Source organism: Sarcophilus harrisii, chromosome 3, assembly GCF_902635505.1.
Source record: "Sarcophilus harrisii chromosome 3, mSarHar1.11, whole genome shotgun sequence".
NCBI lineage: Eukaryota > Metazoa > Chordata > Mammalia > Dasyuromorphia > Dasyuridae > Sarcophilus > Sarcophilus harrisii.
Window position 1 is genome coordinate 232,703,105 of NC_045428.1, and position 23,037 is coordinate 232,726,141.

A 23,037-nucleotide genomic window follows, 5' to 3' on the forward strand; every position below is an offset into this window, starting at 1 on the left:
AGGAGTAGAATGTGACCCACAACATTAAATGTACTAGGCTGCTAAAAAAACAAAAAAGTGAGGACCAAAAAAAAGAGCATATAATTATTGTCCTGAATTTCCCATGTGAAGTTCTCCTTTACACAAAAATAAAATATTACCAAAAAATAAACAAGCAACAACAAAAACAGAAGCAATCTCAAAACTGAATAACTTAGGCTAGTTGTGTAATTCTTCCATCTCAAAAAGATTTTATTAGGAGTCTGTATATCTACATGTGAAAATGGTTTAACTAGTTTGACTAATGCCTAGTTTTAGACTGATATCCAGTAACTTCAACCAAATTAAATTCAATTCCATGACAATTTGTTTAATGTATACCATGTACAAGGAAGAAGGAATAAAAAGATTATAAAAAAGATATAGTTCCTACTCTCCTACTAGATCACATGAAAGAACATATATAAAATACTAATGATTTTTTATATTATCATCACTGTGCCAGTAACAGTACTGATCTTTTGAATGCACTGATCACTATTTTGTTTGTAAAGGTAATTAAATTATTCTATTTGTATCTGTACAGTCTTAATATATTTAACATTGTTCTAAATTATCACTAATACTTAAGTTGTCTTGAATAGCAGTTAAATGTCAGAAATATAAAATGAAATATTAGAGTTCAGCATTAATTCAACTTAGATTAAATAACCACAAGCAAATTAAAACTGTGGAAAATTAACAGGTACTAAATAATAAGGAATCTTTGTATTCATCGTTGAATAGTTTTATGATAATTTGGGTTAAAGGCATCCAGGTAAAGAAATGTAAAAGTGACCTGTGTCCAAGGCAATTCACAATTCTATTCTCTAATATAATCCCATATATAAACAAAGTCCTAGAATAAATAAGATTTATTTCATCAGCTCTATTTGGAAAATGAAAAGGCAATTTTTAACATAAGCACACTTGTTTAACATAAGCACAGAAGCAGCCTAATGATAGACTGACCTTCCTGGCCTCGTCCAAAAATTGATGAAACAGTGAAAAGACCACTCCACAGTCAAATGATTTACTTGACACAGACTAGCAACAAATTGACCTATCCAGATGAGATATCATGCCCTTCAAAGAAATATCCCAGGTTAGTGAATTATCCATCACTGATGCAATGAATCAAAAGAATTCCATGAAGGCCTTCTGGAAAAAAAAAAAAAAGACATCAAGAGCCTGCGGTTTTGAAGTTGTGATTTGCCTTCTCAAAATATTATTTTTATTTTTATTTTTTATTAAACCTTTTATTTTTCAAAACATATGCATGGACAGTTCTTCAACATTAGCCCTTGCAAAATCTAGTGTTCAAATTTTTCTCCTCTGCCACACCCTCCCCTAGATGGCAAATAGTGCAATATATGTTAAACATGATAGAAATGCATGTTAAATCCAATATATGCATACATATTTATACAATTATTGTGCTGCACAAGAAAAATCAAATCAAACCAGTAAAAAAAAAAAGAGAGAGCAAAACAAAATAAAATTCAAGCAAACAACAAGAAAAAGAGTGAAAATGCTATGTTGTGAACCATACTCACTTCCCACAATCCTCTCTCTGGATGCAAATGGCTTTCTTCATCATTGAAAACTTGGAACTGGTTTGAATCATCTCATTGTTGAAGAGAGCCACATCCATCAGAATTGCTCATCAGTTTGGATAATGATCTCCTGGTTCTGTTCATTTCACTTAACATCAGTTCATATAAGTTTCTCCAAACCTCTCTGAAAATATCCTGCTGGTCATTTCTTATAGAACAATAATATTCCATAACATTCATATACCATAATTTATTCAACCCTTCTCCAATTGATGAGCATTCATTCTGTTTCCAGTTTCTTGTCACTACAAAAAGGGCTGCCACAAACATTTTTGTACATGTGGGTCCCTTTCCTTCCTTTAAGATATCTTTGGGATATAAACCCAGTACAAACACTACTGATTCAAAGGGTATGCACAGTTTGATAACTTTTTGAGCATAGTTCCAAATTGCTCTCCAGAATGGTCAGATCCATTCACAATTCCACCAACAATGTATTAGTGTCCCAGTTTTCCCATGTCCACTCCAATAATCATCATTGTCTTTTTCTGTCATCTTAGTCAATCTGTAAGTTGTGTGGTGGTATCTCAGAGTTGTCTTAACTTACATTTCTGATTAATAGTGATTTAGAGCACCTTTTCATATGACTAGAAATCGTTTCAATTTCTTCATCTGAAAATTGTCTGTTCACATCCTTTGATCGTTTATCAATTGGAGAATGGCTTGAATGCTTATAATTTCAGTAAATTTTTTATATATTTTAGAAATCACTTGATCTAATTAAAATCACGTGATTTAATTGCTAAGAAACCCTTACCCCAATCACTTTGCTATGCTATGATCCTTCAACAGCTTTGATATTGGAATGACTGTTAGAGATTGAGCTGCCTGCCTCTTTCTATGTGGAGCATTTCCCCCTCTGCTCCATCTACAATGCAAACTCCTTTCCTTGGAAAAAAAATAATTTTGCTCTTCCCCTCCAGCAGCCCTGGCCCCTTTTTGAACCCTCTTCTGTGACAGGACCCTGTGCTCCAAGATCATGGGCAGCTGTTGGCAAGATAAAAGCAATAATTATAGCAGGTGGAAGATTCCTTATCAGTGTTACTTACCTTGATTACTAAAACTAGGCACTGGAAATGAAACTGCAGAAGGCTATAGGAGATTTTTTGTGTTCTGTTATTTGTTTTTGGTTTTTTTGTCATTCCACTGCCAAACATGAAAAACATTTATGAGAAAAGAGATGTAATTTCTCTTTGTAACTCTTGCTGTTGGATTTTGTTAGTGATGTATAAAAATGCTGATGATTTATGTGAATTTATTTTGTATCCTGCAGCTTTGCTAAATTTGTGAATTATTTCTAATAGTTTTATAATTGATTTTCTAGGGTTCTCTAAATATATCATCATATCATCTGCAAAGAGTGATAATTTGGTTTTCTCATTACCTACTCTAATTCCTTTAATCTCTTTTCTTTTCTTATTGCAAAATCTAGCATTTCTAATATAATATTTAATAGTAATGGTAATATTGGGCAACCTTGTTTTACCCTCAATTTTATTGGTAATGGTTCCAGTTTATCCTATTACATATATTGCTTGCTGAAGATTTTAATAGATGCTACTGACTATTTTAAGGAAAAGTCCATTTATTCCTATACTCTAATGTTTTAATAGGAATGGATATTGGATTTTTTCAAATGCTTTTTTGCATCTATTGAGAAAATCATATGGTTTTTGTTAGTTTGGTTATTGTTATAATCAATTATGGTAATAGTTTTCATAATATTGAACCAGTCTTGCATTCCTGGTATAAATCCTACTTGGTCACAGTGTATTATCCTGGGGGTGATTTTTTGTAATCTTTTTGCTAATATTTTATTTAAGATTTTAGCATCAATATTCATTAGGGATATTGGTCTATACTTTTCTTACTCTGTTTTCAACTTACCTGGTTTAGGTATCAGTACCATGTCTGTGTCATAAAAGGAATTTGGTAGGACTCCTTCATTCCCTATCTTTTCAAATAGCTTCTATAGCATTGGGGCTAATTGTTCTTTAAATGTTTGGTAGAATTCATATGTAAATCCATCTGGCCCTGAAGATTTTTTTCTTAGGGAGTTAATCAATACCTTGTTCTATTTCATTTTTCTAAAATGGGTCTATTTAAGTAATTTATTTCCTCTTCTGTTAATTTGGGCAATCTCCATTTCTGTAGGTATTTTAACTTAGGTTATCAGATTTATTGGCATAAAGTTGAGCAAAATAACTCCTAATTATTGCTTTAATTTCCTCTTCATTAGTAAAAAGTTCTCCCTTTTCATTTTTGAGACTAACAATTTGATTTTCCTCTTTCCTTTTTCTAATCAATAACTGAAAGTTTACTATTTTGTTGTTTTTTTCACAAAACAAATTTTTAGTTTTATTTATTCAATAGTTCTTTTTTTTGCTTTCAGTTTCATTAATCTCTCCTTTTATTTTTAGAATTTCAAGTTTGGCATTTGATTGAGGATTTTTAATTTGTTCTTTTTCTAGCTTTTTTAGTTGCAAACCCAATTCATTGATTGATCTTGTCTTTTTCTATTTTATGCATATAAGTCTCTAGAGATAGAAATTTTCCCTTTATTACCACTTTGGCTGCATCCCACAAATTTTGGTATGTCTCTTTATTGTCATGCTCTTAGATTAAATTATTAATTATGTCTATGATTTGCTTTTTCACACATTCATTCTTTGGGATGAAATTATTTAGTTTCCAGTTACTTTTTGGTCCATTTTCTCCTAGCCTTTTACTGCATGTAATTTTTGTTGCATCATGATCTGAAAAAAAAAATTCATTTACTATTTCTGTCTGCTGCATTTGATTTGAGCAATTTCTAATGTATGGTCAATTTTTGTATAGATTCCATGAACTGCTGAGAAAAAAGTGTACACCTTTCTGTCACTGTACAATTTTCTCCAAAGATCTATGAAAATTAACTTTTCTAGTATTCTATTTACCTCCTTATCTTCTTTCTTATTTATTTTATGGTTCTATTAATCTAGTTCCTATTGAGCAAGTTTGTAATTTTGCTTTCTATTTCTTCTTGCAGCTCTCAACTTCTCCTTTAAGAATTTAGATGATATGCCACTTGGTGCATATATGTTTACTATTGATATTGCTTCATTATCTATTGTACCCTTTAGCAAGATAAAGTTTCCTCCTTCTCTCTTTTAATTAGATCAATTTTTGCTTTTGCTTAATCTGAGATCAGGATGGCTACTCCTTACTTCACCTGAAGCATAATAATTTCTGCTCCAGCCTTTTACCTTTACCCTAAATGTGTCACTCTGCTTTAAATATGTTCTTATTAACAACATATTGTAGGAGTCTGGCTTTTAATCCAGTCTGCTATCTGCTTCCATTTTATGGGAGAGTTCATCTCATTTACATTCATAGTTAAAATGACTAATTTTTTCCCACTTCTTATTTACTCCAAATTATGCTTTTTTTCTTTGCTTTTCCCCTTTCCCTCCTCCCTAGTATTTTACTTATGAACACAACTTGCTTCAAGCAGCCCTCTTCTTTTAGAGCCCCTCCCCCTTCTTATATCTTTCCCCTATTATTTTTGTTTTCCCTTTTATTAGCCTATCCCATCCCTTTCCCCTTTTCCCCTCCCACTTTCCTACAAGATGAGACAAGTTTCTCTGTGAAACCAAATATGTCTGATATTTTCTCTTTGAGCCAAATCTGATGAGAGTAAGATCCACACAATGTTCATCACCCTCCCGTCTTTCCCTCAATTATAATAGGTTTTCTTTGCCTTTTCACAAGGTGATATTTCCCTCATTTTACCTCCACTTTCCCCCTTTTCTTGTACAATCCCTTTTCCACCTCTAGTTTCTTTTTTATATTTTAACAGTAAAATCAAATTAGACATGCACTTTCTATGTATACTCATATAGTTCTCAAGAGTTCTTGAATTCTATATTTGAAGGTCAGATTTTTTGTTTTGTTCTGGTTTTTTCATCAGAAATAAATGAAATTCACCTGTTTGCTTGAACATCCATCTATTTCCCTGAAAGAAAATGCTCAATTTAGTGGGGTAGTTTATTCTTGTCTATATTCCAAGTTCCTTTGACTTTTGAAATATCATATTCCAGGCCCTTTTCATTCTTTAAGGTGGCAGCTGCTAGATCCTGAGTAATCCTTGTTGTGGTTCCTTGGTATTTGAATTGTTTTTTTTTTTCTGTCTGCAATATTTTTCCTTGGTTTGATAGTTCTAAAATTTATCTATGAAATTCCTCATAATTTTAATTTTAGGATCTCTTTCAGGAGGCATTCAGTGAATTCTTTCAATGACCTTTTTACCTTCTGATTCTAGGATATCAGGGAATTTCTCTTTCATGATTTCCTGAAAAAAAATAGTGTCTAGGCTCTTTTTTTCATTATGGTTTTCAGGAAGTTCAAGATCCAAATAGATCTCCTAGATCCATTTTCCAGGTCAGTTGTTTTTCAAAGTAGGTATTTTACATTTTCTGATATTTTTCATTTTTTTAGTTTTGCTTGACTGAATATTGATGTCTCATTGAGTCAATCATTTCCATTTGTTCAGTTCTGATTTTTTAATAAATTATTTTCCTTATTTACTTCCTTTTACTTCTTTTTGTATTTGTCCAATTGAATTTTTAAATGAGTTGTTTTGTTCCATGGAATTTTTTTCCATTTCACAAATTCTGTTTTTAAGGAGTTATATATTTTTTCCACTTCACTGTTTATTTTGTAATGAATTTTCTTCCGATAATTTCTGTGTTTCCTTTTCCAAACTCTTTTGCAAAATTCTTATTTCCTTTCCCCATTTTTCTTCTAGCTTTCTTTTAAGATCTTTTTAACTTTCTTCTAGGAGAGCCTTGTATGATGGGGACCAATGTATATCACCCTTTGCCTTTTCATGTAAAGACCATCTGGTTTTAGTGTCTTCAAGGTTTAAAATCTGTTCTTCTCCATAAAAACTAGTTATGGTCAGAGTTCTTTTTGGTTTTTTACTCATCTTTTTAAAAAGTTGAGATTTACTTTTAAGGCAATTGAGATTGTTCAAGCTTTCTATAGAAGTCACAGTGGCTGTTCTAATTGACTTCTGGTGCTGGGTGGTTGTGGCCAGGTCTCCTGGAATTATGGCATTTCAGGGTTCACTATTTACCTTTTGTGATTGTGTTGGATGTTTTATAACTTCTCTGCTGATTAGGCTTGCAGCCAAGGCAGAGGAGCCAACATTGCTGTAGATTTCTCCCTGTAGATTCTCTGGCGGGAAGAGTCCACACCACCCTGGGGCTGTGTGCTGCCTGCACTGGTTTCTGTGTTTGGCCTACTTGCATTTGGCCCACCTCCCTTCATGTCTGATTCAAACAGACCTTTTCTGGAGATCTTAGAAATTATCTTCTGCTGGTAATTTGTTACATCGTCAGTATTTGTAGGTTCTGCCAGTCCTGAACTAATTTAGAGGCTGAATATACAAATTAGTCTGAGAGTCATGGAAAGTCATCAGAAAGAAACATGTGTCCTCTCCACCCTCCAAATGTATCCAAATGTATTCTTACACATATGTTTCACTACCATTTTACTCTAAGTTTGTAGTCACTCTTTCACGGATGTTGCATATAGTGTTAACAAGGGTAAATATTTGTTCTGTCTTATCCCTGATCAACAAAACAAAACTAGGTTAAGGAGAATTAAGAGAAATTTATTAAATATATGTCAGGATAACAACATGTTGATGAAATGATCACTGGAATTCATAAGATTTGAGATGGAGCAAACATTTTTTATAACATTTGAAATGAAATAACCTCAGTAAATGAGGATGGACCATTGCAATCCCATTTTCTCTCCAGTTGCCTGTATGCAGTATTTAACAGGTAAGGGTACAAACATCACAGGAAGAAATATGTGCTAAATAGCAGGTAATACAAAAGCTATAGACCATGTGATATCTTCTCCAATTGAACCTCTCAATAAAATCTCCCTCAACAGTTATTTACAAGCAGGACTGTGAAACATAATTTTTTATAGCAGTTGAGGTCTTCTCTAAGTATGGCTAGGTGGGGCAAAATATTCTTTCTGTCTCCCCATTCTTCCAGGACCAGCTTGGACTAAATCCAGAGGGAATTCTACACATACATGATTTTCTTCAGTTGGATGAATGATGGCTAAATTAATTGTACTAAAATAAAATTCACAGGCATCCTTTAAAAAGTTCTCAACAATTGAATCAGTTACACAAAATTTAATCTGACATTTCCTCTTATCTTTTTTCTACATGTGTGTTAACAATTTGAATGATTAGGTAAAACTAGTGTTGAAATGGTATAAATTTTTCTATGCTCCAACTCTCTATGGTGTTCAACAAACTCAATAATATCCTTATAATATCATAAGTAGCTCCCATATTTTCACGGCAAGTAAAGTTAAATCACACTTTGCTTCTTTTTCTTTTTTTTATCCTTTTCCTTGGAACTCACGTATATCATTTTGATGGAGGATGCTACACAGCAAAATGCAAACAACATATCACTGCTCTCTTCAAGAAACATCAGTCCTTCCCTCTTACATCTGGAAAACTAAAATATATATTTACATGTACATATATACATACACACAAATAGAACAAATTTTTCTATTTGTCATTTTAAAGTCATGATGATCTGGCTAAAAAATATTTTTCAGGAATGATTTCATTTATGATCCTTCATATACCCAATGTTATAACTGGTTAATGCTCTGTATACCATGTGCCAGCTCCTTAGCTTTATGCAAGCTTTTCTTCAAGCCTTGCATGTTCTCCTCATTTCTGCCTCTTGTAATCCTTTAAAATTCAACTCAATCCTATTAAAGGATAACTTTCTTAATTCATTCTTGTGGTTAGTGCTATGCCTCATTAGAGAACTTGCTTTTCATGTTTATCTCTTTGTGTCTCCTCTCTCTATATATGCAAATGTGCATATAAATATACTAATAATAACCTGAATGAGATCATATTGGTTTCTCCTTGTAGAATGTAAGCTCTATGAGAGCAAGAATGATTGTATCTTTATATCTCTAATGTGCATCATGTTGTCTTGCATATAGTGTTTTTGAAAATAATGTTAAATAAACCTTGCTTGAAGGGCTGGTTTTCATGCTTTACTATCTTGAAAAGCCATTTTCCCTCTATGGGCTTCAATTTCCTCATTTAAAGATGATAAGTTATTTATTTGCACTTAAAATTTATAAAGTGCTTTTCTCACAACTTTGTATGACATGTAATACATTATTGTATGGATGAGGAAACTGAGTGATTTAACATTGATCATAAAAGTACAAATTATAAGTTTTCCTAACCTCTCTATACATTATGCCATGCTGTGGCTCTACCATCAAGATATTGAATGCTTTGAAGTTTTAAGGTCACTAAAAAATATTGGTTTATTTTTAGACAAATTGCTTTTTAAATGATACCTCCTTACCTTGTTTGTGTGAAATTTGTTTTTAAGCTGAAGTGTAAATTTATTTTTAACTATAGTAATGTTTATCTCATAGAATTTCAACATTGCTTCACAATATTTTTTATGTTTTTTCAAAAATCCACTTTGATTTAGTAAGCAGTATTAAGTTCCTTTTGTGGACAAAAACATTGTGTCAGGAGAGTAATGCTGTCAAAAAAGAAAATGTAATAGTTTCCTTTTTAAATGTTAACATTATCTCTTTAATGATATGTTACAAAATTTTGTCATTAATAGAGATCCATACTTATTATCTTAATTTGAAAACTTCCTCTCCAATTTCTTTTTTTTTTAATTTAGAAAAACATTTGACCTTCTTTTGTCTATATCTTCTGATTCTTTAGATCTCCATAATTTTTTTCAAAAATCACTGATTTTCAGCAATTATGTCTGCTAGACATGCAATCTCTTGGGGAAAACCCAAACAATAGGAAGTGTTGAAAGAGAACTGAGGTGAGTGATAAAAAGAATCTCCAACACCTGTTAGAAAAAGAGGAAAATACTGGAGGAATGGATGCCAGCTTGGAGACTAGTTACAGTTATAAGTAACAGGAGACCCAGAAGTCACCTTCCCTTGTTGTTTGAGTGCCATTCATAGTAGTACAGTAAATTATATTTTCTGTCTGTACAAGCACCTTGGTAGGTAGAATATGGGACACAGGAGAAATTATTAAAAGAGTTATATTAATGTCTAAATAAAAAAAAACTTGCTCTGTATTTGATGCCCTTTGAGCCTAAAAGCTTGTAAAGAGAGTAACATAACACTGGGGAAATTCATAATATCACATTTCCCAAAGTTCACTTCCAGAAAATGGAGATGCAAGCAAATGAGCCAAATATTAAAGAGTTCCCAGAGTATACCCAAGCTTATTGAATCAAAGGGGGGAGCATATGAAATAAAGGCTACATAAAATTTAAAACTTAACTGTCAACAAAAATAATGAAACGTACAATATAAGAAGTGAAATCTTCATGTAAATTTTACTTTTAACAAAATGGATTAATTAATTAATTAATTAAAAGACAATAGTAAATAAATGTATATGTTGCATGACTTTTTTCTCTCTGCCTGAAGGTTTTGTTTCTCCTTTTTCCTCTATAAATAGTTGATATAGTACCATATATTTTGATCTTGTTTTGTATCAATTCACTTTATGTCAGGAAGTTTTGAGTTCTAATATAACCTCAAACATTTTCTAAGTATGTGACAACAGGCAAGTCCTTAACCTTTATCTGCCTAATTTTCCTCAGCTGTAAATTGAGGATTCCATATTCCACTCAAGTTTATTGTGAGGAGCAAATGAAATACTATTTATAAAAGGCACAATGTCTGACATGGTAGATGTTTTAAAAATACTGTTTCGCTTTTTCCTTTCCTGTGTGATTTTTCCATGTTTGCCCATAAATTCTCTTTGTCAAATCCTTTTTTCTGCATCTATTGAGATAATCATGATTTCTGTTAGTTTGCTTATTGATATGGTCAATTATCCTGATATTGAACCAGCTCTGCATACTTGACATAAATCCCACTTGATCATAGTATATTATCCTGATCATGTTGTTGTAATCTCTTTGATAATATGTTATTTAAGATTTTTGCATCAATATTCATCAGGGTCTATAATTCTCTTTCTCTGTTTTGGCCCTTCCTGGTTTAGACATCAGAATCATATATGTATCATTAAAGAAATTTGGTAGGATTCCTTCCCCATTTTTCCAAATAGTTTATACAGTGTTGAATTAATTGATCTTTAAATGTTTGGTAGAATTCATTTGTAAATCTATCTGGCCCTAGAGTTTTCTGAGGGAATTAATTAGTTATTTGTTCAATTTCTTTTTCTAAATTAAAACTTTTTAAGTGTTGTAATTTTTCATTTGTTAATCTGGGCAACCTATATTTTTGCAAATGTTTGTTTATTTTACTTAGACTATCAGATTTATTGATATACAATTGGGTAAAATAGCTCTTAATTATTGCTTTAATTTCCTCTTCATTGGTCATATGTACAACCTCTTCATTTTTAATACTGGTAATTTGGTTTTCCTCTTCCCCTTTTCTAATCAAATTTACCCAAAAATTTATACCCATAAACTTTTTAAAATAAGATCACCTAGAATATAGTAGAGGCCTTTCTTTAGTTATTTTAAGACTATGTTAATTTATTATTAAAAATTCATGCCATATGATTAGTCCATGTCTTTTTACAGAAACGCATCCTTTTAATGGGTTGTCAGATTTTGCAAGATTTTTAAAACTTGGTTAATATACTGTAGTAGGTACAGCATTGACTGTTATATCCCCATACATTTCAACATCAGCTTTTAGATGAAATGTAAATTTCATTATTTAAAGATGATAATATATTATATTTTATAGTCATACAGTACTGAGAAAATATTGGTATTATAATGATGAATTTCATTGTTTGGAGAAGCTTGGAGATTTTGGAAGTGCCACAGAATTTCCTAAATGCAACCTATCCTTTTCTTTCTTTTCAATATGATCCAATTCTTCACTCTGGATCATCTCCTCTGTGCTATTATTTCTACTTTTTTAATAACTTCTTTGCTCTATCCATATGCCCTTATAATCATGCATTGAAGATCTTATCCATACTAGAGGCCCTATTCTGACAGATGATTAATTTTTAAAAGGGGATGAATAGTATAGCTGTCAGTGTCTGTCAACTGTCAATGTAGGGTGTTATTGTTCCTCTCTAACTGGTCTGTAAAATACAGTTTACATGTTACCAAGACCTGTCACTAAAAGGATGAAAATAAAATTATGATACTATATATTTATCATGTGGTATGGAAAAACAGTTTACATCTCTATAGCATTTTAAAATTATCAAACTAAATTTATAACATTAATCCCGTGAGATATGTATGTTTCATTTTATGAGTAATGGCAATGGAAGCAAGAAGAGCAATAATTATTTATTTTCAGACTTTGAAAAATATTACATATCCTTTTCGTAAAATATGATGTTGGATATAAATGATGTTACCTAGATTTTATTTAGTAGATTGAATAATTGAATCTCTCATAATTATAGTAATTAGTTGAGGAAACAGCAAATTAGCTAATTATTTTTCTTTAAACAAATAATTTGTTGAAAATGGGGAAGCACATATATAGTCATTAATTGCTAATTTAAATTTTATATTCTATTGTTTATTTATTTTGTTAAACATTTACAATTATATTTTAATCTGCTTCAGGCAGAATGCAGAAATGTTGACCCCATGACCTGTGACTTAAAATTGACACTTCTGCTCTATAGATTGAAATTAATTAACATTTATTAACCACATTATATGCATTTGATTTTGCAGGTGCAGATAAATATATTTCATTATTTATTACCCACATTTAGCATACATATCACTTTTTTCCCTACCACAGAGAGATTGATATTGATTCATCTTTACTTTACTTTTTAAATTCATTGGGAGGTAATATAGAATAAAGGACTATCTCTTAATCTGGGGATTTAAGTTCAAAGCCAACCTCTGACAGTGAATAAACTTGAACAAGTCACCTAACACATCTTTGAAAATGGAGATAAAATATGCATAATTTCTACTTCACTGGGTTATTGTGAATTGAAAATGAAATTATCTATATTAAGTATTTCTCGACTAATAAATGGTATATAAAATCACCCAAGGTGGGGGAAGGAGTTGATGCTCATCAGTTGGGTAATGGTTGAAAAAAAAAAATGTAGTACATGAATTTAATAGGATAATTTGGTGCTGTTAGGAATAAAAAATATTAAGATATATAGAATATCAGAAAGGTGTATGAACTAAGATAAAGTTAAGTAAATAATATTAGTAAGCACTTTATAATGCAGTAAATAGAGCCAAGAAAACAAAATGTATGATAATGACCCCATGATATGGTACATGAAAGAAACAATCACAACAAGAGTATTGGAAATGAATGTTGCAAAATTACAAATAATAATCCACCCAAAGAAGAGATTTGTAAAGACACCTCCCCTCACTTCTTTGCAGAGGTAGTCAGTCCACAGGTACAGAAATTCGACATATCTTCATATTTTTCCATATATTGATCATCTTTGCTGATTTTTAAAAATAGCTTCTCTTTTTCTTCAATTCTTTAATATATGAGATGGTCTTCTGGGAGGGCAGTGGTAAGGAAGTTATCTCTAGCTCTAGAACCCCTGACAGACATTACCTTTGTGATTCTAGGCAAGCTACTAGTTGTCCTTGTAATTTATAGTATATATTTACAGGCATAGTGCAGAATATAAAATAAAGAGTCTAAAGATTTTAAGAGTTTATAGAAGACATAAATATAATTTGTTTCTCTAACAAGAAAGAATGGAAAGTAGTGGGCAGGTAAAATGCCAAATAACATCATAAAATAAAGGAAATTTATTCTATTTTAATGGAAAGAAGTGATCCAACATATAGATATAGATATAATCAGACATATTGCTTAGGACATTAATAAAAAGTAATATCAAATTATGAAAAATATTAAAATTTAAAAATAACACTAAATTGACAGTTCTAACCTGACTAATTTAAAGTGGTTATTTTTTCTAATAGAAAGTAGATTTTTAAAATCATATCAAAAAAGTCTAACTCTATTTCCTAAAGAATTATAACTAGGATCAATTACTATAATGAAGTAAAACAAAAAAATTGAGAAAGCATTTGAGCATGGGAATACTTGTTCTCTTACAAAGTAGAGAGATGTGGTAAACAAGGGCAATATTAGTTTTTTTTTCCTAAAATTTTAATTGCTTTTTAAAAATTTTTTGCATGGAATAAATTCTCCTTCTATTTTCTCTCCCAGAGCACTAGTTCATATAACAATGATTTGCTTCTTTTTAAGGAAGGTGAAAAATATTAGCAAAACTTCAAGTATTTGGGGAAAAAATCTAACATATTAGTGTTCAGCATACATGAACATGACACCTTTGAACAGAAATTGTTGACTGTCTTTTCAAATTTCTTCTTTGCTACTATATGTGTTTTAAATTTTGATTTTTAACAATTTTTGTGATATTCTTCCTATTCACATTGTTGTAGTCATAATGTATTTTTCACTCTGTTTAGTTTATATCAGTTCATCTCACTCTTTCTATGCTTCTTTATATTTATAACATTTGCTATTTCTTACAGTACTATAAAATTCCATGATATTATTATATAACTTTTTGCTGTTCTTTCCCAATTCTCTGCTGCCACAAAAGTGTCATTACAAATATTTAGCTATACATGGAGTCCTTCTTTTTATTCATGACCTTCTTGGAGTATATGTCAAGCAGAAGACTCTTGTTCTTTTCACTACTTTATTTGAATTACTTCCCAAAATTACTTTGTAGAATAAACTTAATAATTAAAAGCTTTACCAGCAGTGTTTGTGTGCATGTCTTTCTATAACCTTTTTCATCAATAATTAAGCAAATATGCTTTAGAAAGACAGCCATTTAAAAAATACTAGGAAGAAAGACAATGAAATACTACTATAGGATTACATCATTTCATGAAACAGTAAGATATAAAGATAGTTAAGCATATTTAAAGAAAGTTTGGAAGGAAATACAACTTATTCATATCAACTTAAGAGCATTTGTGTATGAAATAGGAAGAGGATAATAAATAAACTAGAACTTTCAGTAACGAACTTCATTTTAAATCAATGACAGTGTTGTGATTACATTTGGACCCTCGTATGGCAGTATGTGTTGTGCTAGTTGAGGATGTAGAAATGGCACTAAAGGAAAGAGATGAATAATATCTAGAAAGGAATAAACATAAATAGAAAAGATCTATGCTTGAGTTAACAAAATTGTGAGGGTATAGAGTAACTGATAGCCAAAATATGTGAAGAAAGAAGGATACCAAAGATTTGGAGTAATTTAAGTTCTTATTATCAGTGCCAAAAATAATCAAGGAAATATCAGTAATTGCTGATACACCTTAATTTCAATTCAATTTATTTTAGCATATAAAGTTTTAAAGTTCCAAATGATCTAAATACCTCCTATTTCTGACCCTCCCCCAGACACTGAGAATGCCAGCAATATGATATTAATTAAGCATGTGAGATCATACAAAAAATACTTTCATGTTAACAATTGCACATATATATGCACACGTGCACACACACACACACACACACACAAACAACTAAGAAACATAAAGTGAACAAAGTAAGCTTCAATCAGCACTCATACTTAACCAGATCTTGCTGAAAGTGGATAACATTTTTCATTATGTATGTTTTAGATTGAGACCTTGGATTATTATATATATCAGAGTAGCTTAGTCTTTCACTTTTGATCATTATACATTATTACTGATACTGCATACAATGATCTCCTGGTTCTGTCCATTTCACTTTGTATCAGTTTGTATAAGTCTTTCCACATGTTTCTGAGACCATCTTGCTTGTCATGTCTTTAACACAATAATATTCCATCACAATCATATACTGAAACATGTTCAATCATTTTCCAATTGATGGGCATCTCCTCAGTTTCCAAATTTTTGCTATCATCAAAAGAGCTGCTATAAATGTGTCTGTACATGTGTGCTTTTCCTATTTTAAAAACCTCTAGTAGTGTTAATTCTTTGTTAAAGGGTATGCTACGTTTTATAGCCCTTTGTGCATAGTTACAAATTGTTCTCTGGAATGTTTGGATGAATTCACAGCTCTTCCAGTAATGCATTCATCTCTCAATTTTCTATATCTTTTCCAGCATTTATCATTCTTCTTTTTTATGTTAGCCAGACTGATAAGAGTGAGATTGTATCTAAGTTATTTTAATTTCTATTTCTTTAATCAATACAGATTTATAGCATTTAATATATATTGATAGCTTTAGATTCTTTCAAAAACTGCTTATTCATTTTTTTTTTTTTTTTACCATTTATCAATTGGGGAATGACTCTTATTTTTATAAATTTGGCCTATTTCCCTATTGAGAGATGAACCCTTTGTGTAAGAAAGTTCCTACAAATTCCTACCCACCCCCACTTTCCTGCTTTTTTCCCCCTAATTTGGAAGCGTAAGTTTTGTTTGTGCAAGACCTTTTTAAAATTTTAATTTCATTTAATCAAAATTATTCATTTTACTTCTGATGATTTTTATACCACTTTTTTTGGTCAGAAAGTCTTTCCTTATCCAGGGGTCTGACAATTAAAATTTTCCATATTCTTGTGCTGTGTTTATTATATATCAGCCTGTATGTTTAAATCATATTCCTTATTTAATTTTATTTTGATATTTGGTGTGAGATATTGGTCTATGCCTAGTTTTTGTCAAAAAAAAAAAACCCTCTCCAGTTTTCTTAGAAATATTTCATTAAATGGTGAGTTCTTGCATCCAGAGTTTGGAGCTTTGGGTTTATCAAATGCTAGATTTCTAGTCTGGTCACTTAATTCTCCATATTATAAACCTAATATATTCCATTAATCTGCCACTCTATTTTTTTACCCAGTAGTAGGCTTTGATTTGGTAAATCTTTGATCAAGGTAGAAGAAGGGAACAGAAAAGCTTTTGCAACTGATAGCCTGTTAAAAATCACTCCTTTCCGGTTACATAATTGATTAATAGAAAGTACATCCTCAGAGGCTTCTTCCAACAAGCATTCTGTGACTTATATCAAAATTACATAAGATTTCTTGAAAGACACAGTAGATGTAACATCAGTGATCTGATTATAAATAGCCAATGATATATAAAAAGGCAAGTATAAACTCACCAAAGATGTTTTCTCCAGTCTTGGAATATATCATATATGATGCACACACACACACACACACACACATATATATAAAGGAGGGAGGAGAGAAATTTAAGTCTTTCATATATTCCTATAAATGACATCGACCTAATTATCTCAAATTCTGTATCATTTTAGAACTTTCTAAAGGAGATCCATAAGCAAGGTAAATAATTCTACTATTCTACTCAAGAAATACCAAGTGAGTAAAATAATTAGTTTGGTCTATAACATGTCATTGCACAAAAGCAAAAATGACATGCTTGAGTCTGATATTGAACAAGAGGATGAGGATCTTTAAATGGATTATTTTTCATAATTTCTGCAATGCTTTCTAAAATTCCAACCTTTTGTATAAAAGAAAAATCAATTTTTAAAACAATATCCTTTTAAAACAGAGCTAATGTGGAATAATGGATGTAGTTCTGGTATCATATCTTGGAATTTTAAATTAAAACTCTATCTCTGAATTTTGTGAACTCTATTACAGAGAGCACATCACTTAATCTTAACTTTAGGTAGTTTCTATAGCTTATTTATCATAGATGTGTTGTGGTCTTAAGGAGTTTCTAAGGTAGGAATTCCCTTTAAAATCATAGATCTTTCCTGTATCAATGGGTTTTTTTTCTACAAATAATTTATCACATAAAATACCATGCCTTCTAAAAAATAAAGCTGTGTATTATTTGAAGGGCATGGAAAGGTACGTGATAAATATGATGCTGTAACACATTAATAACAAGAGAGTCATTTAAAAAAAAGCAGCAAAGAGGAGATTTTCATGGAAAATTCTAATTGGAAAAGAAGACATTTGGTTCTATACAACCTACATGCTCCATTGGATTCAAAGTAACATCAAGAAACCTAGAAGGACCCCAGAATGATGGTTGAGATATTAGTCTTTACAGAAGAATAAAGAAGAATTGCATAGGATGGGAAGATGGGTTGCAATCTAACCCACTGGTGAGAATGACTACATTAAGGAAATCATAAAAATTGAAATAAAACATGACCTAAAACAATAAAACTAAAAAAATTTAACTGATCTGTGAAAAATTAAATCTGTAACTTTCAGCTTATTAATTCTTTAACCAAATGAACAAAATGTCTGCCGGCATAAAACAATGTGCAAATGTGAAAATAGAATGCATGTGATCTTAGAATATGTATAATCTTCATATCAAACTCACAAAAGTAGTTATCTATTTACTATTAATAGCAAGATTCCCTTAAAAATAATAAAATCTGGATTTCAGTTTCATAGTATGTTTTAGTGTTTATTTTTTCTTTATTGGACATTAGGAATTTTATTATGGTTATGGGGTAAGAAAATAGAGAATTTTTCTTTAATCTTAAATGGATTGCTGATTTGTAGGGTTTTTTTTTTTTAACCTCCATTTATAAAGCAGACCTCTATCTTAATCCCTAGTTATTATCCAGACATGCATGTCAAGACCAAACACTAAAATAATAAGTGTTTATATGTTAAAGTAGATCTGCTGTGTGAATATTTGTCTCTCAGTATTGATTGGCATCTGGAAGCAAAATACAAATTATTTTTGAAATAATTTATTCGTTACACATTGCTTCTTAATTATCAAACTATTCAATTCATACCAATAATTGCATGATACTTCTAGAATTCTGTTGTTGTTCAATCATTTCAGTAATGTCATTCAATCATTTCAGTAATATCTGGCTCTTTGGCACCCTATTTGGGGTTTTCTTGGCAAAGATACTAGAATAGTTTGACATTGCTTTCTCTAGCTCATTTTAGAGATGAGAAACTGAATCAAACAGGGATCACAAAACTAGTAAGTATCCACGACTGGGTTTCATCTCAGTAAGGTTAGTCTTCCTGGCACTATAATTATTGTACCACCCCCATTTCTAGATTATTTGATCTAAAAACTTCTTCTTTCTCCTCCAGAGATAATGGCAGAGATACATTTTAAAAAGGATACAACCAAAAGAAAAAAAATTAACCATCTAACAAAAAGAGGGGAAAGAATAATGATTTGAAATTATTCTTTTATATTTGAAAAATAAACTTTATCTCTAAAAATTATTTATTTTTCTTTATACTTATAACTTAAACACTATTAGCATTTGTATATAATATGTTTTGCATTTAGAAACTTACTATGTTAATATTAGGAAAGCAGTGCATCAGATTTTAGTATTGTAATGTGTTTTGTGAAATGGAAGATGTAATAACATCAGAACAAAAATTTGTTTTCTTCCTTATGTTGAGGGTAGAGTCCATAATTCTATAAATGCCTTTGTCATACTTTTTATATTATAATAGACTAAATATTTAGTAAGCTATCATTTAAATAACTATTCTTATTGTACAGGAAGAATATTCCACATGTAGGTTATTTATTTTTAAATTTATTTCATTTCAAAAATATATTTGACATCAATATTACATGTTTTCCTTTCAATATCATTCAGTTTTTGTAGACAATATATCCTACCTTTATAATTTATTCCTATATTTTGTTATCTTGTTTTTTCTTTCCCTCTAGTTCCACCTTTTATTCAGCCTTTTGAGTTTCCAAGATTCTCCATTGGACAAAGGGTCTTCATTCCATGTGTTGTGGTCTCAGGGGATCTGCCAATCACAATCACCTGGCAGAAGGATGGAAGACCTATTCCAGCAAGTCTTGGGGTAACCATTGACAACATTGACTTCACTAGCTCTTTAAGGATTTCTAATCTTTCACTGATGCACAATGGGAATTACACCTGCATAGCCAGAAATGATGCAGCAGCTGTGGAGCACCAAAGCCAATTGATTGTGAGAGGTAAGTACATATAATTACTCTGAAGGGTACTAATTAAATCTAAAGTCAAGAGTATTTTCAAATGACATCTCTTTGAAGAAGACTAAGAATGATTAGAGCACATAGAAACCTTTCTTCCCATCTCAGGAACTAAGAACTATTTAAAATAATTGTTCATACTTCTGTACTTATCTGACCTCCTAAACACACACACACACACACACACACTCTCTCTCTCTCTCTCTCTCTCTCTCTCTCCCTCTCTCTCTCTCTCTCTCTCTTTCTCTCTCTCTTTCTCTCTTTCTCTTTCTCTTACTGGTTTTTTGGTAGATTTTAGGATACTACCATCTCATTTTTGTTTTATTTTTAGTTTTGAGGAATATGGTTTGTATTAACCCAATCTTAGTATTAGCATTCAATCCCTTCTTCTTTCTATTTTTAAATTGATTTTCTTATTGTTGTTAAAACAGAATATGGTAAAAGTTAATTGAAATAAATTAGAGAAATAAAATGATGTAACCTAAAGGATAAGGCCTAGTATATATAGAAAATATCTCTAGTTATTTCAATAAAATTAAATTCTATGTCCATTGTTATTACATTTGTTTATTTAAGTCATCCAAAGCTTCATCCATATATATGTCCATAAATATAAATCATTTGATTTATGGGAGTACTATAACAATATTCATGTTGAAAATTCACTTTTCATTTATCCTGGACATTTGACTACCAATGTATCAGTGGAAGAAAAAAATTACTATTTTCTTTCCAACCTTTTTCAAAAGGAGGAAAATAGATTTACTTTTGCTTTTTTATGTCTTTTTTTAAAATTAGCAACCTTTTGGATTCTACTTGGTTCTTTATTTTTCCAGCTTTCTTCATAGCTTCCCATAAACATATCTAAAGCATTCTTATATTGAAAAAAGATATAAATAATTGCTCCTCCCATAACTCTACTCTGTTGGGGGACTTCTTTGGAAATTATTAAATTTATTTTATAACCATAAAAATAGCACGCCAGCAATCATCTGGACTGGACCAAAATGTGGAAAATATTTCCTCCACTTCTCTTTTATTCTCTCCTGAACTCTAACACATTGTTTGTATTTATTAGGAATTCTTCAGTAATATTTTCTGTAGAGTAGCATGCTACATAAAATGCAGGTAATAAAATAAGTGATTTCCTCTTTTACTGAGTAAAAGGAAATATGGGCAGTTACCCAAATGGCAAAAGACTTGAGAATTCTTAGTTCTAAAGAGCTGAAACATTTTGGTTACTATTGCTATGAAATAACAATAGATGAGCTACTTTACTTCAATGTAAAGTATATAAATCATAAGCAACATATCTCAAAAATCAATAAATCAATTAAATAATCAATAGTATTTATGGCAATATCGATGTTGAAAAATTACCATTGACCAACCATTAACAATTTCAAAAAAATTTGGAGGCTGCTTGAATGTTCACAGTTTTCGAATTTTTCTCATTTTCTAGTTTCTATTAATGCCATTCTGTATCCAAATTCAGATTTATATTTTCAATATATTTGACATCTTGATATATTCCCACCTTTTCATTGAAATTGATGACAGTGAGCATTATTTTAATTGAAAGATTCTTTATTGCATTCTTTTTTATTATTATAGCTTTTTATTTACAAGTTATATGCATGGGTAATTTTACATCATTGACAATTGCCAAACCTTTTGTTCTATTTTCCCCTCTTTCCTCCCATTACCTCCCCCAGGTGGCAGGTTGACCAATACATGTTAAATATGTTAAAGTTCTTATTGCATTCTTAATAGGATTTGGCTCTATCTCTGAATTACTGTTGCAACATAAACTGCAATTATTTTCATAGTGGCCTTTTTTGAATATAAGGTCAGTCTATAAGCATCTACCAATTTGCTTAGGTTAACTTGGTCCAAACTAGGCACCTAATGGTACTATAGGAGGAGTGAATGCTGTAAAAAGATACATATGTCTTCTTAATGCCACTTCCCTTTATGATGCTTCATTGACCTATACATCTTGGCAGTCAATAATCACTATTCTATGGTTCTTATTCCTTATGAAGAAAAATAAAATACAGTCCCTGCTTTCAAAAAGGTTGCAAGCTAATGAGGAAGATGGCATGCAAATAATTATTTATAAATAAGATATATACAGATAAATTAGAGATAAAAAACAGAGGAAAGGCACTAAGACTATGGTAGATGAAGAAAAACTTTATGGAAAAAGTAGGATTTCATGAGACTTGAAGGAAATCAGATAGAAGCTGAAGATAAGTATGAAGAGAGAATTTCAAGCTTTAGGAACAGCAAGTAAAAATGTCCTGAGTTAGGATATGAAGTGAGAAGAATAGCAAGGAGGCCAGTGTCATTAAATCTCAGAAAACGCAGAATTCAGGGGAAAGAGTTAAGAGAGTGAATATAAGAAAAATAGTAGAAAGAGCAAGATGATTGGAAATGTTGAAGGTGGTCAGCTTATACAAGACTTTAAAAATTAAAGTGAGAATTTTAAATGTGATTCTGAAAGCAGTTTGTGGAACAAAGCCTACTTCAGACATTGAGTGTTTCAGATGTGTACATTTGAAGGAATATAGAGAGATGTATCAAGATGTTGGAGAAAAAGAATAAAATATTAAAATACATTCTTATTGAGAAAGCCAAGAAAAAGTTACAGTGAGACAGTTTTTTACCAGGGTGACTTAAGGATATAGAGAGATCCACAGACATTAGGGATGGAGTTGTTCCGACAGGCTAGTGAGAAAAGGCATCAGGGCAGTAAACACTAGTAATGGGTGCCATTTGTCAGATTCACAGATACAGAATACAGAAAAATAGTTACTAGTATTGGCCTTATCTGTGTACTGAGGAAAGAACTAATTCCAAAAAGCAAATCATAGCAGTGGGACTCTTATCCTAGTAATTTAACACAGTGTACTAGACGAGAACTTAGTCATTCTGAAACTGCAGAAACTTCCAACAGGCTAACAGTGACTGATGCTAGAGGTAGTCTACTGAAACACTTAAACATGAAGAAGCCCACAGACCCCAAACTGGAACTCAAAACATAAGCTTGAGTGGATGGAAAACAAGAACTGGGTGTGAGAAGCAATGATGCTTTGAGTGGCATCTGAAACCAGGGGAAACCCAAAATTCCTTATAGTTGTCTTCAGCATTTCCAGGTAATTATTGGGATAAGGTGACATTGTGTACACTATCAATCAGTAGTTGAATTTTAAAAAGCATAATATTGCTTGCCTAGCAATATAATGAAGTATTCTTTCCACAATTTCCTGCTCTTGGGTTTTTTCCCTAAGCTCAATATTCTCATATTAATGAAAGCATAATTACAGAAACCTGTAGTAATACTTTT

At 31.1% G+C, this 23,037-nt stretch overlaps 1 protein-coding gene across 2 annotated transcripts in view; it reads left to right on the forward strand.

The window, feature by feature from the left end:
* The window catches only part of DSCAM (DS cell adhesion molecule), a 683,895-nt gene that overhangs the window by 303,836 nt on the left and 357,022 nt on the right, over nt 1-23,037 (forward strand). For both annotated transcript variants that reach the window (XM_031959192.1, XM_031959191.1), the window contains exon 9: nt 19,392-19,670. In XM_031959192.1, coding sequence (XP_031815052.1) covers nt 19,392-19,670 — 279 coding nt within the window. The remainder of the gene's footprint in view (nt 1-19,391; nt 19,671-23,037) is intronic.